The following is a 17,593-nucleotide window of genomic DNA, read 5'->3' on the forward strand; positions in this document are numbered from 1 at the left end:
ATGAAAATTCTAAAAGAATGTTTCACTTTGGGGAAAAAGGTTGAACAGTCTCAAGTATGTTTTTATGTGATGAGCGCATCGCTATCACAATGTAAAATGACTAAAATGATTTTGGACCTTTAATGTCTAAATGTTTGGTTTCTGGTGGTCAAAAGTTAAAATGGCAGAAAAATGAGACTGCCAGTTGTAAGAAAGACTCAACCTGACTGGAAATTTGTAACCTCTAATTTCCATGATGTGTGAGTAAAAGACAAATATAAACAGTTGGTTATTTGGAAATCAATGTCATTTCTGGCAAAGTCTTAAGCTGGGCCAGAGTCAAAAGACAGTATATAAAGTTTGATGTTAAAAGTTATAAAAAAGCCAGCAGACACAAACACCTGATTCTGTTGAAGAAAACTGTCAAAGGTCTGGAATGGGAAAGAGCGGGTACCAGTGTGCACAAGGTGATTTCTCAATGACGGGTAAGATCCTCTTTGGCCAGACAGAGGACAACCTAAGGCAGGGGGTTGCCGCCGCCACTGGGCATCTACCCTGAAGGGAGGTGTTTATGTGAGATGGGTATGAGAGTTGAGCAGGATGTCTGTGAGGCCAGCAGCATCATTAAGGGGGAATGACCTGTGAGAAGGACAGCAGTCTGACCCAAAAATGCTCCTCTATACCACTCACCAGAAACCGCGTTCCCGAGAGGGCTTGTTTTTCATTGTGACAAGCAACTATGCCAGGGGACAAGACCCTGAGGAAAAAAAGTATTGATATAGAGCTGATGGGAATGAGCTTTCAAGAGCCGACTGAGAACATGAGGTGATTGTCCGTAATTTCTGGGGAGACCAGAGTAAAATTTAGTAACATGATGTTGGTTGCCCTGTTGGCAAGAACTGTATAGAAGTTTGGGACTCAGCATTATGATGAATCCCTGAATTCATGTGGCTGTGTGATTTTGAACTAATGTGTCTCTATCATAGATTTTACTCCTGCAGGTCATTAGACATGGCAGAGGATAATTCCAAGGCAATGGTGGTGTTAAAGATGAAGACTGATTTTGCAGATTCAAGAGAAAGTTAAGTGAATTCAGCATTTAGGGTTATGTAGGGTTATGTATAGTAATTTGATATTAAATTCAGTCTAAGTTACAGTCTTGAGAGGCTGCTGAATTGATTATTTGTGCAGTAAGAGAGAGAGACGGCTGGGGTATAGGCAAGGACACTCTGTCTGTCTGTTATCAGTCTGCTAAAGTTTAAACAAAACAAAGCAATGCAATGAGACTAGAACCAAAACAACCCAGCTGACTTTTGTGAAAAAGAATTATAGTGAACAGAGATGTTTTGAGACTGAATAAAAGACAGTGTAAAAAAAACTAAGTAAAGATCTACAGAAAAAATGGGTTAAAGATGTGTTTAAAGAAGTTTAAAGATGTGCTTTTAGATTTAACACCAAAAGCAACTTTGAAAGTGAGCAGTTTATAGTCATGTGTGTCTAGTGTGAGTGAGTGTGAGAGTGACTGGACTTTATGTTTTGTATGTTTAGTTTGGGGGGGGGGGGGAATCCATAGAGAGTGTATATGTCATTAACTAGTGTGAATGAGTGTTTTATCGTTACAGATGGGTTAAGTGAAACGAGAAATTTTAAGAAGCAGATATTTTGATTGAATCTGATGAAAAGACGATACAGAACATGGGACGAGCTTTAACCCTCTGGAGTCTGAGGCTGATTTTGGGCCCTGGAGAAGTTTTGACATGCCCTGACATTTGTGCTTTTATCAGTTGGTTATAAACATATTAATGACAAAAGTGTCATTACACTGTATTCAGCACAAACTAGGCTACCATAATATGTGAGGAACATGTATGTACATGTTTGTGTTTTTAAAGGAATAATGTTTATGCGTGGTTATTGAAAAAACAAACAAAAAAAGTAACTGAAACAATACCTCAAAATGCATACTAAATGTTTTTTTCACAAGACTTTTGAGAATTGTATATTTTAGTGTAGAGTTTTTGCTTCAAAATGATGTGGAAATGATCCTCCCTACTCTGACACATAAAACATTGTATTGATTTTAAATTTCTAAGACACTTTTTGTTTAGGTAGGCCATATGCGAAGAGGTGTGACTCTTCATGAATAATGAAGTGATTTACACCTGGGAGATTAAGACCCTGCCCCTAATGAGCCACATAATGAGCCATTCAGTCAGGAATGTGACTGAGTCAACTAAGAAAATGCAAAGACAAGACATATCATTGTTTTTTTTTCTTTTTTATTTAAAATAAAGTTAACAATATAATCCACATATAAACTAGGGTCAAAGGCACATTTTGTGTATACAGGCAAATAAAGGTAAGGTTTATAAAAAAAGCCCACTTTTACACCCTATACATAACCTGCTTGATCACATATAGATAATCTTTGCAGCCCAATGGTCAGTGAGAGGTGGTGAACAGAGAATCTGAACAGTCACACATCTGTGTGCCATTTTTGAAAACAGTTCCTTTTCAGCTGAAGACACAAGTAAATGTCACATGCCTGGCATTTCCAAGGTGTGTCTTGCCTTTTACCAAGCTGTACTTTGCAAAGCATGCAGTTCCGACGACCAGCGGTGGCATTATTCCTTGCATCTGATGTCAAGCTCTGCTGCTGGAACCGGTACATGGTCACTTTTGGTCCGTTTTGGAGCTGCTTTCTGTGACGACATACCAAAGAGCTCTGCAATCAGCTGTTCTATGAACTCTTTATGGGTCATGTTACCGTAAAGGTCTTTGTGTATGATGAAAGCGTTTGTGGCAGCAATGTCCAGGAAGTGTAGAAAGATCTTTCTGTACCACTTCATTGTTTTGTGCTGTGTTGTGTAGTACTGTATCAGCTGATCAGACAGGTCGACACCCCCCATGTGTTGGTTGTATGCAGTCACAGGTGCAGGACATGGAATTGTCTTTGTCCTCCATGTTCCTTGTAAACTTATTTTAAAAACATGAAAAATCATACCGATTTCAAACTATTGAACGGTAGTGTACATAGGCCTACCATATAGTGGGTGAACATGTACTTACTCTTTCTCATTTCCGCCTGTGTTGCTGGGTGCCCTCCTAGTGGGAATTGCAGGTGAATGTGAGAGTGATGGATCCACATTCCTAAAAAAAACAAATTGTAAAAAAAAACTGTTATTATTAGCATATAAGATACTACTCTCATACCATTACCTATGCATAACGGACAGGAAAGTAACAGGTATACAAGCATGCTGTATATGTCTGTCAACTGGCCATTACCGGACAAAGTGTGCGAATGTGTAAACGTTACAGTCTGCTATATCAGTTTGCACATATAGTGGGTAAACGTGTACTTACTCTTTCTCATTATCGCCTGTGTTGCTGCGTGCCCTCTTAGTGAGAATTGCAGGTGAATGCGAGAGTGATGGATCCACATTTCTAAAACAAAACAAAAAAACTGTTATTATTAGCATATAAGATACTACTCTCATACCATTACCTATGCATAACGGACAGGAAAGTAACAGGTATACAAGCATGCTGTATATGTCTGTCAATTGGCCATTACTGGACAAAGTGTGCGAATGTGTAAACGTTACAGTCTGCTATATCAGTTAGCACATTTAGTGAATAGCAACATGTTCGCGCATTTCACAACCAAGCATATTTTAGCACATTCACGTCTATCATAATATGCTATTCAACTGCATGCAGTTAATCGATCTAACGCGTGTATCCAACGTATCTATGCATATTAATAACAAGTCGAATATCAACAGAAAAGCATTCTATTTATAAGCATTTTTATGAGATAAAGTTATATAGATAGATGTAAATATAAGGCAAATATATATGTACGCTTATATAAAAAAAACACGTCAAATAATTTAAGTATATCAACAGAAAAGCATTCTATTTATAAGCATTTTTATGAGATAAAGTTATATAGAGTTATATAGATAGGCCTAGATGTAAATATAAGGCAAATATATATGTACGCTTATATAGAAAAAACACGTCAAATAATTTAAGTAAAACTAAATCACTTACTCATCAGAAACTGTATCTTCAGCTGGATCAAGTCGCTCTTCAAAATACAGACGTTCATCGTCAGAGTCGTGCTTTAAATGAATGGTTGATGTCTTGGTGTAATGAACAGAAATGAATTACATTAACGATGATACTCATCGTCAGAGTCGTGTTCTTCTTCCGAGGAAAAAGTGAACTCTTCCTCAGCATTCAGCGGTGAGTTTAACAACGCCCCACTGCAGCTAAAGCATCATTCAGAGGTGAGTTTAACCAAAACAATGCTCAACTGCAGGTAGAACAGCATTCAGAGGTGAGTTTAACAACGCTCCACGGTGCGTGTAGTAAGAAGTTTAAGCGTTTTCTGGTCACAGGGTAAGTGACTAATTAGGGTGCATGCTGGATAATGTATTTTTATAGGACTCTGGTATTGATAAATAAATATGTATATATGCTTGTGTTCGATTAATCAATGTCTTGTTTGTTTATTTATTTATTTATTAAAAATCCTCAAAATTAATAACGCTGACGTCATTGTATGGCGCGATCGCGATCCCAAGGTCCATTGCGATTTTCCACTCGGTAAGTAGAAAAGTTAATTAATAGAGATCGAGACTATTCTTAAATTCACACACTAAAAACTGTAGAATCAGGTCAAGTTGTGTTTAGAACTTTTAGAAGTGTAAGGCAGCAATTTATTAGGACGGTTAATGATAGAAAACTTTTTTATATATATAAATTACTTGCTGCACCAAATGTGCAGTAGGCTAGCAAAGTTAGCTAATTAAATTCAAGTTAATTTTTTTCGCATATAATCATGAAGGTGCAATCATGGGGAATACAAGATTTTCAGTACTGATGTGTTTCCAGTTACCTATTTTACATACTCAGACTGCCACTTTAGCCAACATTATAAATGGTCCGGTAAAAAACAGGGTTGCCAGATTAGTTTGTTTTCCAGCCCAGTAATTGTTTAAAATCCACAAATAATCTGACAATAAACGCCTAAATATTATCTATAATAAACAGTAGAAACAAATTCATAACAACAACATTATTGTGTCTCAGCACAATTTCTCACTATGAAATAAAACCATGTGTATAATTAATGTAGTAATAAATTATGTTGTCATAAGTTATTAATTGATTCATGTACTTTTTACAGTGAGTTCTGCTGTGGTTTTGTTTGGAACTAATTTTGTTGGCGAAATAGAGAAAAACTTACATTATTAACAATTTTTGTGTAAAATGTATTTAACAGTATTAACTTTTTGCTTATTCAACTGTATAAAATCAATTTTACATACACTCAAGCCCAATCTGGCAACACAGGTGAAGAGAATACTGATGTAAAATGTTCAATTCTGTTTTTTTGTTTGTCTCTTTGTTTTTTCTTTTTCATCATTAGGTCCCTCAAATTTGCCAGCAAAAATTATCTTTATTCTAACACTCCAACACATACACACACACACACACACACACACAAATAAATAACAAAGGCACTTTTAAGAGCCACGTCCATCTTGTTAACCTGTACCCATCACCTGTACTCTCTTCAGCTCTCTCTCTCTGTCTCTCCTCTCTGTCTCTCTTTGTCCCCCCCCTCCCTGTTTTATTTGTCCATCTCTTTGTTGTGAGTCTTTCTGTCTGTTTGTTTTTCTGCCCATCACTATGTCCATGAGTGATTCAGAAATCCAAGAAAATCTAATGGTCTTGGATAACTTGGTTGATCATCAAGAACTGAAGGATGAGCTCCAAAGTCTTGATGACTTTCTTGGTGAGCTGCAAGAAGAGGAGGCGGCAGCAGCACCAGCAAAGATGCCTGAGCCAAGGCAACCAAGGGTGCACTGGAGAAAAAGAGACGTGCATGGAAATATTGTCTATGCAAGGCCAAGATCAAGCAGGCATCAGTCAAAAAAGGGTCAGTATTGTTTTTCATTAAAGATTTTTTGAGAAATCACATTGTTTAGGCACTTAATATTGTAATAAAGGAATTAAGGAAATGAAGGAATACATGTTTAGTTGATATGTCAGGGAAACAATCAAACCAGAACCAGTCATTTGATTTTTGACATAAAAAGTAGATTTATTAAAGATGTCACTAGTCTTAAGTGAAAGTGAAAAATTAAGTGAAAGAGGCACATTAATGTTACTATTAAATATTTTTGTAAAGCAGTATGAACTACAAAATTAGCACATAAAAAAATGTTTATTTGTGGGCTGTTATGACATTTTAGGAAATCTTGTCAATATTATGGTTATGCAGTAAAATGTGCCTGCCTGGTTACCATCATAGTAAATCGATTGCAAGGTGTTGGTCTTGGGAAGGCTGTGTTTGAAACGATGCGTTCTTCTGAGTGTGTTGTCAATGGCCAGCCAGCTTGTTTTATTTTAATCTGCTTCTATATAAGCATTCCTATATACTGTTATCATCTATAAGACACCTTATAGGCAGCTAAACAAGAGTAATTGGACTGTCCACATTAGGGTTTGGGAAATAAAAAAACTCTCCAGCTGTATGTTAAAGGGATAGTTCACCCAGAATTAAAAATTTTGTCGTCATTTATTCACCCTCAAATTGTTCCAAACCTGTATTCATTTATTTGTTCTGCTGAACACAATGGAAGATATTTTGATGAATATGGGTAACCAGTATGGAGAAATAAATACTATGGAAGTGAGTGGGGTCCACCAACTGTTTGGTTACAAACATTCTTCAAAATATCTTCCTTTGTGTTCAGCAGAACAAAGAAATTAATACAGGTTTGGAACTCTTTAAGGGTGAGTAAATGATGACAGAATTTAAATTTTTGGGTGAACTATCCCTTTAAACAGTGATCTTGTGCCATTTCAGGCTGGTAATTTCAGTTGTAAATTTGAATGATATATGTAAATGTTGATTTGTGTTGTTTTAATCCTCTACAGCTGATCACATTCAGAACATTGATCCTCCCTTCAATGCTCCTGACACTAACTGTGAGGTGGCCTTTGCTCCAGAGACTGTTGGTTTGTACTTCATTGTACACCATATTCATTGTTTCCATTTATATCTGACAGTGGGTTAGAATGTAAATATTCAATTCAATTCAATTCAAATTTATTTGTATAGCGCTTTTCACGTATTTTAAAATTTGAAAATGGATGTCAACATACAATTTAAAGTTTTAGCAAATAAAACTTTAGGTAATTAATTACTCCTGTTAGCAGTACTAAGGTAGAAGCAAAGAGCTTGGAAAATAATTACATTAACAATAAATTAGATATAGAGATTATGCAATTGAATTTGATCCAGATATTGCGTCTTCTGAAGTCCTCGCAGGAGCTCGCCGTCCTTCAGGTGATGGTCACTGAGGTCTTCTTAAGAGGCTGATCCAAACTGAAACGATTCCTAGTTACCTCAGGGCGGGTGTCCCGATAAAACAGAAAAGCAAAAGGAGAATAATTAGCATCTGTTCATAACTTTAAGCAAAGATAGTCTTGGTTGATCTGGTATGAGATGCATTATGTGAATGCTTGGCTAAAGAGATGCGTCTTTAATCTAGATTTAAACTGGGTGAGCGAGTCTGAGCTCTAACATTATCAGGAAGGCTATTCCAGGTTTAGGAGCATGTGAAAACCTCTCCCTCCTTTAGTGGACTTACTATCCTAGGACAACCAGAAGTCAGAGTTTTGTGACCTTAGAGAGCGTGAAGGATTGTAGGGCAGAGTCTTAAATACACAGGAGCTAAACCATTTAGAGCCTTAGGTCATTAGAATACTTTATAATCGATACGGAACTTAATAGGAACCAGGGAGATGATAACAGGTGTTATATGATCATATTTTCTTGACCTGGTAAGAACCTAGCAGCTCTTTTGTACTAATTGTAGCTTGTTTATTGATGAAGCAGGACAACCAGCTAATAATGCTTACAGTAATCAGCAATGTCATGAAAGATGAACTAACTTTTCTGCATCAGTGATAACATATTCCGAATCAGCAATGTTTCTGAGGTGGAAGAAGGCTGTTTTTGTACATATGAAATATGATTTTCAAAGGACAAGTGCTGTCAATATAACACCCAGTCTTTAACTGTCGAGGAGGAGTAATAGTACATCCTTCTAAATGCAGATTGTAGTCTGAGAGATTCTGTGTAGGTTTTTGGTCAATAAGTTATCAGTCTTATCTGAATTTAATAGAAGAAAATTACTAGTTCCAATGTTTTACTTCTTTAACACACTCTGTCAGTTTGGATAATTTAGAGATTTCTCTGTCGTGATGAGATATATAACTGAGTATCACGCATAGCAGTGAAAACTAATTCTTTTTCTTATAATATTGCCGAGTGGCAGCATGTAGATTGAAAATAGCAGAGGGCCTAACACCGATCCTTGCGGCATCCATAGTTTACTATCGTGACAGATTTTTCCCCGTTTATATAAACAAAATTGTGACGGTCTGATGGTACACTTACCACCGAATGCCTGTCCCTGATACCAGTGTAATTTTGTAGTCGATCTAAGAGTATTATATGATCTATAGTGTCACGCAGCATGAGATCAAGAACACTGTATTGAGACCAGCCTGGTCAGAAGCTGAAGCAAGTCGTTTGATTTTAAGGAGCGCAGTTCTGTGCAGATGAGATCTGAATCCTGATGGAATTTTTCATAGATAGAGTTTTTTTGCAAGAAGGAGCACAATTGGACCAACACTTTTTCTAGTATTTTAGACTAAATGGAAGATTGAAATGGTCTGTAATTTGATACGTTTGGATCTAATTGGGTTTCTTAATGAGAGGCTTTCCTAGCTTGAACGGTGTGGGACGTACCTAGAGATAAAGACGAGTTTAATATTGGAAGAGGTTCTTGTACAGTAACAGCTTTTCAGTAGTTTAGTGGGTATTGGATCAATAAACGTTGTTGGTTTAGACGCAGTGATAAGTTTATGTAGCCCCTGTCCTATTTTAAAGCAGAATGTTCTTGAGGGGCGATTAAGCTGAATCATAATTTCAAAGGTTGTATTACAATTTATTTCTGAATTTCGATTTTTTCATTAAAGAAATTCATAAAGTCTCACTTAAACTTTGAAACTTTTGTTCTTTTTGTTTATTTGTTATCTAGCCACTGAATAAGAACCGTGGATTGTTTTGGTTATTCTCTATGAGTTTGCGGAGATGCTCGGCCCTGGCTGTTTTTAGAGTCTCTATAGCGGGACGAACTGTCTTTCCAGCGATTCTGAAGCTTAAACGAGTTTGTCTCCATTTGCGTTCTAGATTACATTTCTCTTTTCATAGCGCGAGTAATACTGTGTACCATGGAACAGTTTTTCTCTCTAACCTTTTTTAATCTCATCGGTGCAACAGTATCTAATGTACTAGTAAAAATGGTGCACATTCAGTCATTTCCTCAAGATCATTGCGTGTTTGGGTACGATGAGCAGCTGAGACAGATCAGGCAGGTATTTGTGAATTTATCTATATTGTCGGGAGAATTGTTCTGCCTATCGATTCGTGGCGCAATTTGACAAATCATCAGTATGCAACGCATGTTACAAGGTAGTTAGAGACGTCATCACTTTGCGGTAGAATTTCTATATCAGTAGGATTTATTCCATGTGATATAATTAAATCTAGAGTATGATTAAGACTGAGTGGGTCCAGTGACGTTTTGTTCGACCCCAAATGAGTTTAGTAAATCTGTAAACGCAGCCCCTAACGTATCATTTGTATTGTCTACATGTGTTAAAATCTCCAACAATCAGCGCTTTATCAACGTTGACCAATGGTCTGAGAGAAAGTCTGCAAACTCTTTTAGGAAATCAGCATAAGGCCCTGGAGGTCTATAAACGTAGCTAAAGCAAGAGATAGTAGCCTTTTTACTTATATCTGAGTGTAACATTGATAAGGATTTCAAATGTTAAACCTGTAGTTTGTTCCAGTAACATTAAGATCTCTCTAAGATTGTTGCAACACCACCGCCACGGCCAATGGCGGCATTTATTTTTATAACGGTAGCCAGGTGGACAAGACTCATTAAGACCGAAGTAATCATTTGGTTTAAGCATGTTTCATGAATTACATCAAGACTATTATCCGTAAATTTCATTTATGAATGTAGGTGTCAGCGATCTAATGTTTAACTTTAGAGATTTTTTTGTCAGTAATTTTACAAAAATGTTTGATCACGAAGGTTTTTTCATCTTATTTTTATTGAAACCTCACTATTCGGGGAATAGACACAGTTTCTACAACTGTACTACACTCACATTTCTATCAATGAAGTGGGCAAACACAGGCTGTATTTGAGGTTTGACTTATAGTCATATGTGCGAAGCGTTTGGAAGTTCTCTGAAGAAGATCCCATGCTGCTGGGGTGCAGGCCACCCGGAAGAGCCTGATCCCAGAAAAGATTCCAATTATTTACAAAGACCCTGTTCATTACACCAAGCAAACCATTCATTTAAAGAATAATCTACTGAACCTTTCATTCCTCGTCGGTACGTCGGAGCGGTCCGGACACGATGTCTTCGTCGCGGGCGATGTGGCTTACCGTCTCGATCAGGCTTCTGAAGTCCTGCTTCAGCACCTCCGTCTGCCGCAGCCTGGTGTCGTTCACCCCGCGTGCAGCACTACAGCTCCGATGGTCTAAGTTGAGGATCGCGGGATGCCAGAGACATCGAGAACACGAGCACCAGGAAAACAGTGACTGCGCATTACCTTTGGCTGTGGTAGGTGGACGTGGCGGATGATGGAGTCCAACCACGCCGCGTTCTGCCTCGCGAAGAGGGGAGAAGCTTGGACTGAAGACCGGGGGCGGCGGAGGAGAGGTGCAGTGGCCGCGTCTTCCGCTGCTGACCCCAAGGTCCCTGGTGTGACGGCGCCGGAACGGCTGGGAGAACGCGTTCTTGGTGCTCGGGCCCTGTGCAGAGAAACACACGGCGTAGAGGAAGCAGGAGTGTTAATATCGCCGCAAACTTACCGAGGGTTGGTGAGCAGCGCGAGAAGTTTCCCTTCTGCCGCTCGCGTAGTCGGCCTGCTTCTCGAGAAGGATCCACTGCCGCTCCACGGCCTCCATTCCAACTGCACCGCATATAAACTGTCCTCACCGACACAAAGGTAGAGAAACATCCATACACTCGCCATTAGAGTAGATGAAACTAATATTCAGAGAGAAGAGTACAAACGCTAGCGTGCGTGGGCGTGGCAGCCGCTAATGCTAACGGGCTGAAGATGGTGGATAAAACACCAGGACTGTTTTTATATAAAATAATGTTGGGGATGTGTTCCTGATAGATTATAAGTTAGATTTTACCAAGCATTTTCAAACAACGCGGCAGCAACAAACAGGACGTAATCAATCAAAATAAATGTTTGTATTTTAAAATTTGCTATTGTTTCTAAAAACTCCATACTATTTTAACAGAGTGTTTTCTACAAGATCTCCAGCACTCACTGAGCGATTCCTCAGGTGATGAGGCATCACCTCTTGGAACCCCAAGAGATCCTCTTCTGGCATCCTCGAACTGGAGCATACGTCAGAGTCTCTTTTCAGAGAGGTGGAGGGCAGAGAGACCCCGTCTGGTAAACACGGCTGCAGCAAAAGAAAGTGTGGCAACACACATCTGCCAACAGTGTAGGAGCAGTCCAGCAGTTATCCGGTGTTGTGACTGTCGACCACGCCCCTTCTTCTGTGCTGAATGTGACATCAGCATGCACACCAGACATGTCCTCCACAATAGAGATGCCATGACTGCTGGATTCTTCCAGCCATTGCCTCCAACAACTGTTGTGGTGGATAAGGCTCTTTCCCAATGTGGTAAGTTTTGGCTTGTGTTTGTACAACATATCCCATTTTCAGAATAGTTAAGCTCATAATTTTATTATTTAAATGATCCCTTTTTTCTCTTTTTGTTTGATCTTGAATTTATGTAGATACTCTGTGTCAGTCGGCTTTTTGAGCATATCTTGTGTTCTTTTTCAGCAATGTGCTTCAATGAACATTGATCCATTACAATCTTATATTACTCAGTCAATACAAATTATGTTAATTCACATGTACTGTATGATCTTTTTCAGTGCGGCTTGTACCTGTGGAAATGCCTGAAAAAATCTGTGGTTGTTCACCAGAGTCATTGAGGGTCAGTCCAGGAAAGACTGTTGCTGTGGTCACAATGAATGGTAAGAATGTAAAGAACTTTATTTTGTCCTGTTTGAGAAGCATCTTATGAAGTATACAAAGTAATGTATAAATTGTATTAAGAACCCAAACCCTGATTGACCCAGCAAAGAATTGCATTACAGTGGATGTGTTTTTGATTTTTCCAGGACGATATGATCTAAGCATGCCCGAGTTATTTTGTGAGGCATGCCAAGCCACTTGGACTGCTGCAGTGGCCGACCTAAACAGCAGTGACTACTGGCCGGCAACCCTTCAGTTTGCCACAATGTATACTACCGATATATTTTTCTCATTTGAGGAAATGAAGATGGTGACACCAGGACTGTCCTGCCAAGCATTTTTAAGAATGCTGGATCAGCGAACTGTTCGCTTTGGTCGTGTGAGTATTGAATTTATTAATCCTGCAGTATTGTTAATGTATTTGAATTGTGGGCTGAAAACCTGTTTGATGCTAATGTATTTGTTGTATATTATTAGCTGTTGGTTTCTTTATTTTTAATAGACTGGCAAGATCTCTGCAGACAGTTTTCAGAAGAGTTTTTTTGAGTGGGAGGCTGTACGATTTGAGGTGGACAGTATATGCAAGGAAGAGCCCTTCATCTGCCCTGCATGCACCCCAAATATGCTCGCCGTTTCCGTAGATGGAAACCGCAAGCACTACCGTTTTAAGAATGCTGCTAGGTACTTCAAACTGTGTGTCACAGTGTTCTTACATATTATTAAGAAAACATGGCTCTTTATTATGCACAAAGTAATCTTAAATTATAAGTTATAGAATTGTCAAAAGTACTGACGTATAAAAATTATTAAAAATTATAAAAATGTGACTAATGCTTTTAGCGCTGATCATTAAAGCCATTCTCAGACATATCCAATGAGTGTGTGAACACAATGGCCAATCAGAGGTGTTTACAAATCCGCTCAACAGTGCTCAAAGCATTACATTTTTTAAATTTTAGACTGGTACTGAAGTTGGTACTTATGACAACTCTAAGAAGTTATCATAAATTGTTCTGTACCTTTGTTGTTGTTTTTTTGTTTGTTTGTTTTTTAGATCTGAGGAACAGGCCATCTTTGAAGGCATCTTTATAGCCAAGGATGAAGATGTTACGAGATTTGTGGACCACATTCACAGCACAACCAAACATGTAAAAGTGTATATGATGATAAATAAAACTACAATACTACAGTAACCTCTTACTGAAGAGTTTGTTTAGAAGAGTCTTGTTTTCATTGACCATTATCCATATTGTAGGTCGGTGGGAGAGGTGTTTGTGGAGGCGAGTGGTCAGCAGCCAGAGAGACCTCCCAAAGATCTGCCAGCAAGGTAGACGAAGAGGGATTGGAGCTTGCGGTTTGTCGACACGGAGTGCTGCTCTGTGCTTTAAATATGTACAGGGGTGAAATTTTTGCCTATCCCCTGTACCTTCAAGAAAAGCTGGCCAGTAGGCAAGTCACTTTTTTTTGTATGGATGTGACCTGCAAATATTGGCCCTACCTGCAAAGAGTTGCAAAAAGCTGCCCAGAGCTCCAGCACCTCCTGAACATGAGGCCATTCCTTTCGGTATTTCATGCCAAAGCACATGATTTTAAATGCGAGGTAAGAAAATGTTACTATGTGACAGAATCCACATTATCTTAAACCGAACATCTGCAAACATCTGGTTCTTTGTTTATTTATGTTTTCTTACTCAGGTGAAATGGAGTGGGGCGTATCAGGATGGGGCTGGACTAACACTAGGGGAGGAGGTGGAACAGTGCAATGCCTTCCTCTCTAGGATTGCAGTGACGACAAAACATATGTCAAAAGCAGGTAAGATGACCACATACTGCTCTAGTTACATAATCACATAATCAACATCATATTTTATACATTATATGGTAACATCATATTTTCTGTGTTTGCAGGACGCACAGACATGCTGACTCTCATGGCCATGCGCTGGAATCAGCAAAAGTTCAGAAATTTGGCAGTTTCACTGTCTCGCCGATATCAGAAGGTAATGACATCAGTAGAATTTGTTTTAGATGGTCAGTATTGTGTGTTTGCAGTGTATGAAGCTGTGCATTGAACATTTGGTTCTTGTTTCTTGGTTCTGTGATTGCTTGTCATTGTAGACCAGAAAAGCTCTGCAAAGCCAGTTACGAAACCTAGAGTCCATGAAAGCCCAATTGGCAGTGACAGAGAGCCAATTGGAAGACTGGGTCAGTGATGTAAAGGAGTGGGCAGATGGTGAGGAAATGATTACTGTTAAACCTCAAGCTCAGAATACTCAAAACATTTAAGTAAACTCATTTTTAAAGTTCAGAATCACCGACATCCATTCGCTCCCACAGTTCTCAGCCTCACCCCACTCATCATAGTGTTAATTACAAACAGCTCATTTACATAAATATCACATTCAGATCTTGGTTAAATGTTTGATAGCAAATAACACATGCTAATATAACTATCAAAGAGACTGTCATTATATGTATATAATCAAACAACATACAGTACATGTGGTTTAAAATGTTTAGCAGCCAATCCTCAACCAAAACACATGCTCTACTCTTCAACACAGTGGTATAACCCTACAAAACTAACATAACAGAACCTCCTGTAAATCCCAACATCAAACAATATTAAAGAATAACCTATGATAATCTGCAAAAACACACAAAATAACACTTAATTTTAACATTTATTTATACTGTCTGACACAAAGCATGCTGGGAATTAGAAATCTGCTGCAATTAAACTAAATCATATTATGTTATGCTTACTAAAATGAAATTTTGAGTTCACAAAACTTTTTTCCTATTAAATACATAGAACTTCCATTATTATTTGAGTGAAACAAACTCATTTCATTTAATTAATTTCACTGTTTGGTTTTACAGTGCACAAATAATTGTAATTGTTACTTTTATTTTAATTTAAACTGCAAACTACCTATTTCTTCTCAGCAGCAACAGTAACAACCACAAATGATGCTGATGGCTTGGCCAGCAGAATTGAGGTCCTGGTAGCGAGTATCAAGAGACGTTCCCAGCGTCTCTATAAAGATACCGATGGGAACAAAGGTCGTGCCAGAATCCGCCGCAAGATCAGGGAGGAGAAGGGGATCCTGACATCTGTTGTGGAGAAATACAACAGAATGGTTCCGAGCACAGAAAGTCTTTGCATGGAAACCATTCTGTCTGGTGAAACAGCTTGGCCATGGCAGCTACCACACAATGGTGTGTACACTAGTCTGTTGACTGCTTCTGACAAATCTGATACATACATTATGACACATAACCCTCAATGCTTCAAATGTCATTCTGTGACTTTTTCTGTGATTCTTTAAAGGTTGATGTTTGATACAAATGACTTAAGTCTTTCTCATAAATGCATTCCAGACTCTGTCGATCTAAGGACAAAAAGAAGAGCGTTTGACATCATCATGTCAGTAAGAAGACTTGAGGAAGAGCTGAAGATTCTTGTGGCAGAGATGGACCACCACTGGAAATCTCTTTCAACTCGTGCTGATAACCTCAGAGAGCTGTCCCGCATGTTTGCCAGTGAGAAAATGAGAAGTATGTATTTGTAAGAAATGGCATAAACATTAGGGTTGCTCTGACCTTAGATTTCCCTGCGCTCCATCACAACTATGGGAATATTTTTATTATACAGTTAGTAAGAGTGATCTGTTAACTAAAATCTACTAAAGTACATATTCCCATAACTACATATAGGACATGTCCTCTCTAATCATTGAAGTAAGTAGCCTAGTAATGAAAACATTTTATTTAACGATAAGTGGCTTTTAGCTCTATAAGTCGTTACACTTGGCCTGAATCTCACTCCAACTGGTAGCTGAAAGTAGAGAATGTTGCTTTCTTGTCCTTGATGCCCTCGCAATGCTCAAACTTTGAATTTTCTTCATGACATTTACTATCTGAACATGAGGACCAGCCGTGTAATCCATAATATCTGTTCATGACTGTCTGATTGTTACCAAGTCCTGTGGCTTTGTTTGGTTGTGTTGTATGCAGGAAAAACTATGGTTATTCTGACTGACTAACATTTCGTTGACTGTTTGGGGGCAGCCCTAATAAATATACACAACAATGATGTCTGTTTATAAAGTTTCTAAGGCATGCTTAATGTTATTTTGTTCCTCTTTTAAGATTCACCATGTGGCCTAAGTGAAGAGGGTTTGAAAGGTCTGCAGAGCATCATCCTCAGAAAGCAACATAAAGTCAGAGAAATGAAGGTGCAAGCAAGAGACTGTTACCTGCAAGTTTTGTCTGGAGAAGGCAACATCAACTTTTTGTACAGTGCTTCAGCTGATGAGTACGACAGTGACTGTGAAATGTCTGATGACGGACTGTAATCCACAAGACTGTGACACCTTTCATCATTCTGGACAATGACCTTAATATTGACTTAATATTGAATATAATGACTGGATATTAAGAATGTAATAAAATCTGCTTTTCATCACCTTTATAAATGGAACCAAAAGTGTTGCCTCTTCTTTCACTTACATAGAAATGTGTGCTTGCATGCCTATAGAACCAGTCTGTGGTGGAAATTAAGTGCATTAATTAAAGAGATTTGAGGTATGAGTTGTTTCTTCTCATCCAACTTTTTACTTATACATTTTACTTATAAATTCTGAGAGAAAAAAAATGCATTTGACAGCACATGGAGAGCTTATAAAATGACATTTTGTTGCAAAAGAAACTTCTCAACAGTACAATTAGTTGATTGGCAGAAAATTAATTTTAATAATTTTCATGCAAAAACATTTAATGGTTCCAGCATGTATTTTTTATTTGAGGTTTGAACTGTTCACAGCTTTTATCAATGTATCTTTTTGGGTTGTGTGTAATTGTGTCTGATTTTCTCATTTTCATACTTTATCACAAACCAAACTCTTCATTTGTCGAGAAATAAATAGCAGATTAATTTATTATGAAAATAATCTTTAGTCTAGGTTGTGTACAAAATAATTAATAATCTTGCATGAGTAATAATAATTTAAGGTTATATGATTCACAGGGGAAAATGAAATGTTAGAACTTCAGCTCGTGGCTGTGAAAGTGTAGTTTACTTTAACGGTAAGGTGTTACATAACAACTGAAACCTTTTTAGAGACATAAAAAGCAAAATATGAGGAAGAAAACCATTATGATAAGGAGGAATCATTATTTCCCAGTATAATATTACATCCGCTTATGTGTCATCTAATAAAAGTATTGGAGTCAACTGATTTGATTCTGTGGTGCTCAAAACATTTCACCACTTGTGTAGCTTCATCAGCTGTGACCTGATAAACAGCATGATGATAGCAATTTTGAAGTCCCTTTTTATTTCTATTGAATCCAGTTTGTCTTTATGCTATTTTATAGTCTACAATAAAATGTTTTACATGGTGTATTGTATAATAAAT

General features: G+C 38.0%; 1 protein-coding gene and 1 long non-coding RNA gene across 3 annotated transcripts; one reads left to right on the forward strand and one right to left on the reverse strand.

Annotated features, from left to right (window-relative positions):
• Positions 1 to 2,971: 2,971 nt before the first annotated feature.
• LOC125261729 lies at positions 2,972 to 4,112 on the reverse strand. The gene is made up of 3 exons (XR_007183418.1): positions 4,039 to 4,112; positions 3,346 to 3,426; positions 2,972 to 3,129 (listed from the first exon to the last, which is right to left on the reverse strand). It is a non-coding gene; the product is annotated as an uncharacterized LOC125261729 (long non-coding RNA).
• A 195-nt stretch (positions 4,113 to 4,307) lies between these two features.
• LOC125261722 lies at positions 4,308 to 16,564 on the forward strand. 2 transcript variants are annotated; one of them, XM_048180290.1, is made up of 14 exons: positions 4,308 to 5,935; positions 6,940 to 7,020; positions 11,415 to 11,807; positions 12,068 to 12,169; positions 12,317 to 12,549; positions 12,673 to 12,851; positions 13,225 to 13,318; positions 13,426 to 13,770; positions 13,866 to 13,983; positions 14,079 to 14,170; positions 14,289 to 14,403; positions 15,120 to 15,392; positions 15,555 to 15,731; positions 16,326 to 16,564. In XM_048180290.1, exons 1-14 carry the CDS (start codon positions 5,686 to 5,688, stop codon positions 16,529 to 16,531), a joined length of 2,658 nt encoding a protein of 885 aa, XP_048036247.1. In that variant the 5' UTR covers positions 4,308 to 5,685; the 3' UTR covers positions 16,532 to 16,564. The 2 variants fall into 2 exon arrangements, with proteins under 2 accessions (XP_048036247.1, XP_048036248.1); XM_048180291.1 differs by having other exon boundaries at positions 15,123 to 15,392.
• Positions 16,565 to 17,593: the final 1,029 nt, after the last annotated feature.

This window comes from Megalobrama amblycephala, unplaced genomic scaffold (assembly GCF_018812025.1).
Source record: "Megalobrama amblycephala isolate DHTTF-2021 unplaced genomic scaffold, ASM1881202v1 scaffold472, whole genome shotgun sequence".
In the NCBI taxonomy this organism is placed as follows: domain Eukaryota; kingdom Metazoa; phylum Chordata; class Actinopteri; order Cypriniformes; family Xenocyprididae; genus Megalobrama; species Megalobrama amblycephala.

What these genes read in the sequence shown, in the direction of transcription:
- LOC125261722 (XM_048180290.1), top strand. Translation starts at nt 5,686, where the DNA reads ATGTCCATGAGTGATTCAGAAATCCAAGAAAATCTAATGGTCTTGGAT. An exon ending in CAGGCATCAGTCAAAAAAGG is followed by an intron (nt 5,936 to 6,939) that starts GTCAGTATTGTT and finishes AATCCTCTACAG; the next exon opens with CTGATCACATTCAGAACATT. An exon ending in TGCTGTGGTCACAATGAATG is followed by an intron (nt 12,170 to 12,316) that starts GTAAGAATGTAA and finishes TGATTTTTCCAG; the next exon opens with GACGATATGATCTAAGCATG.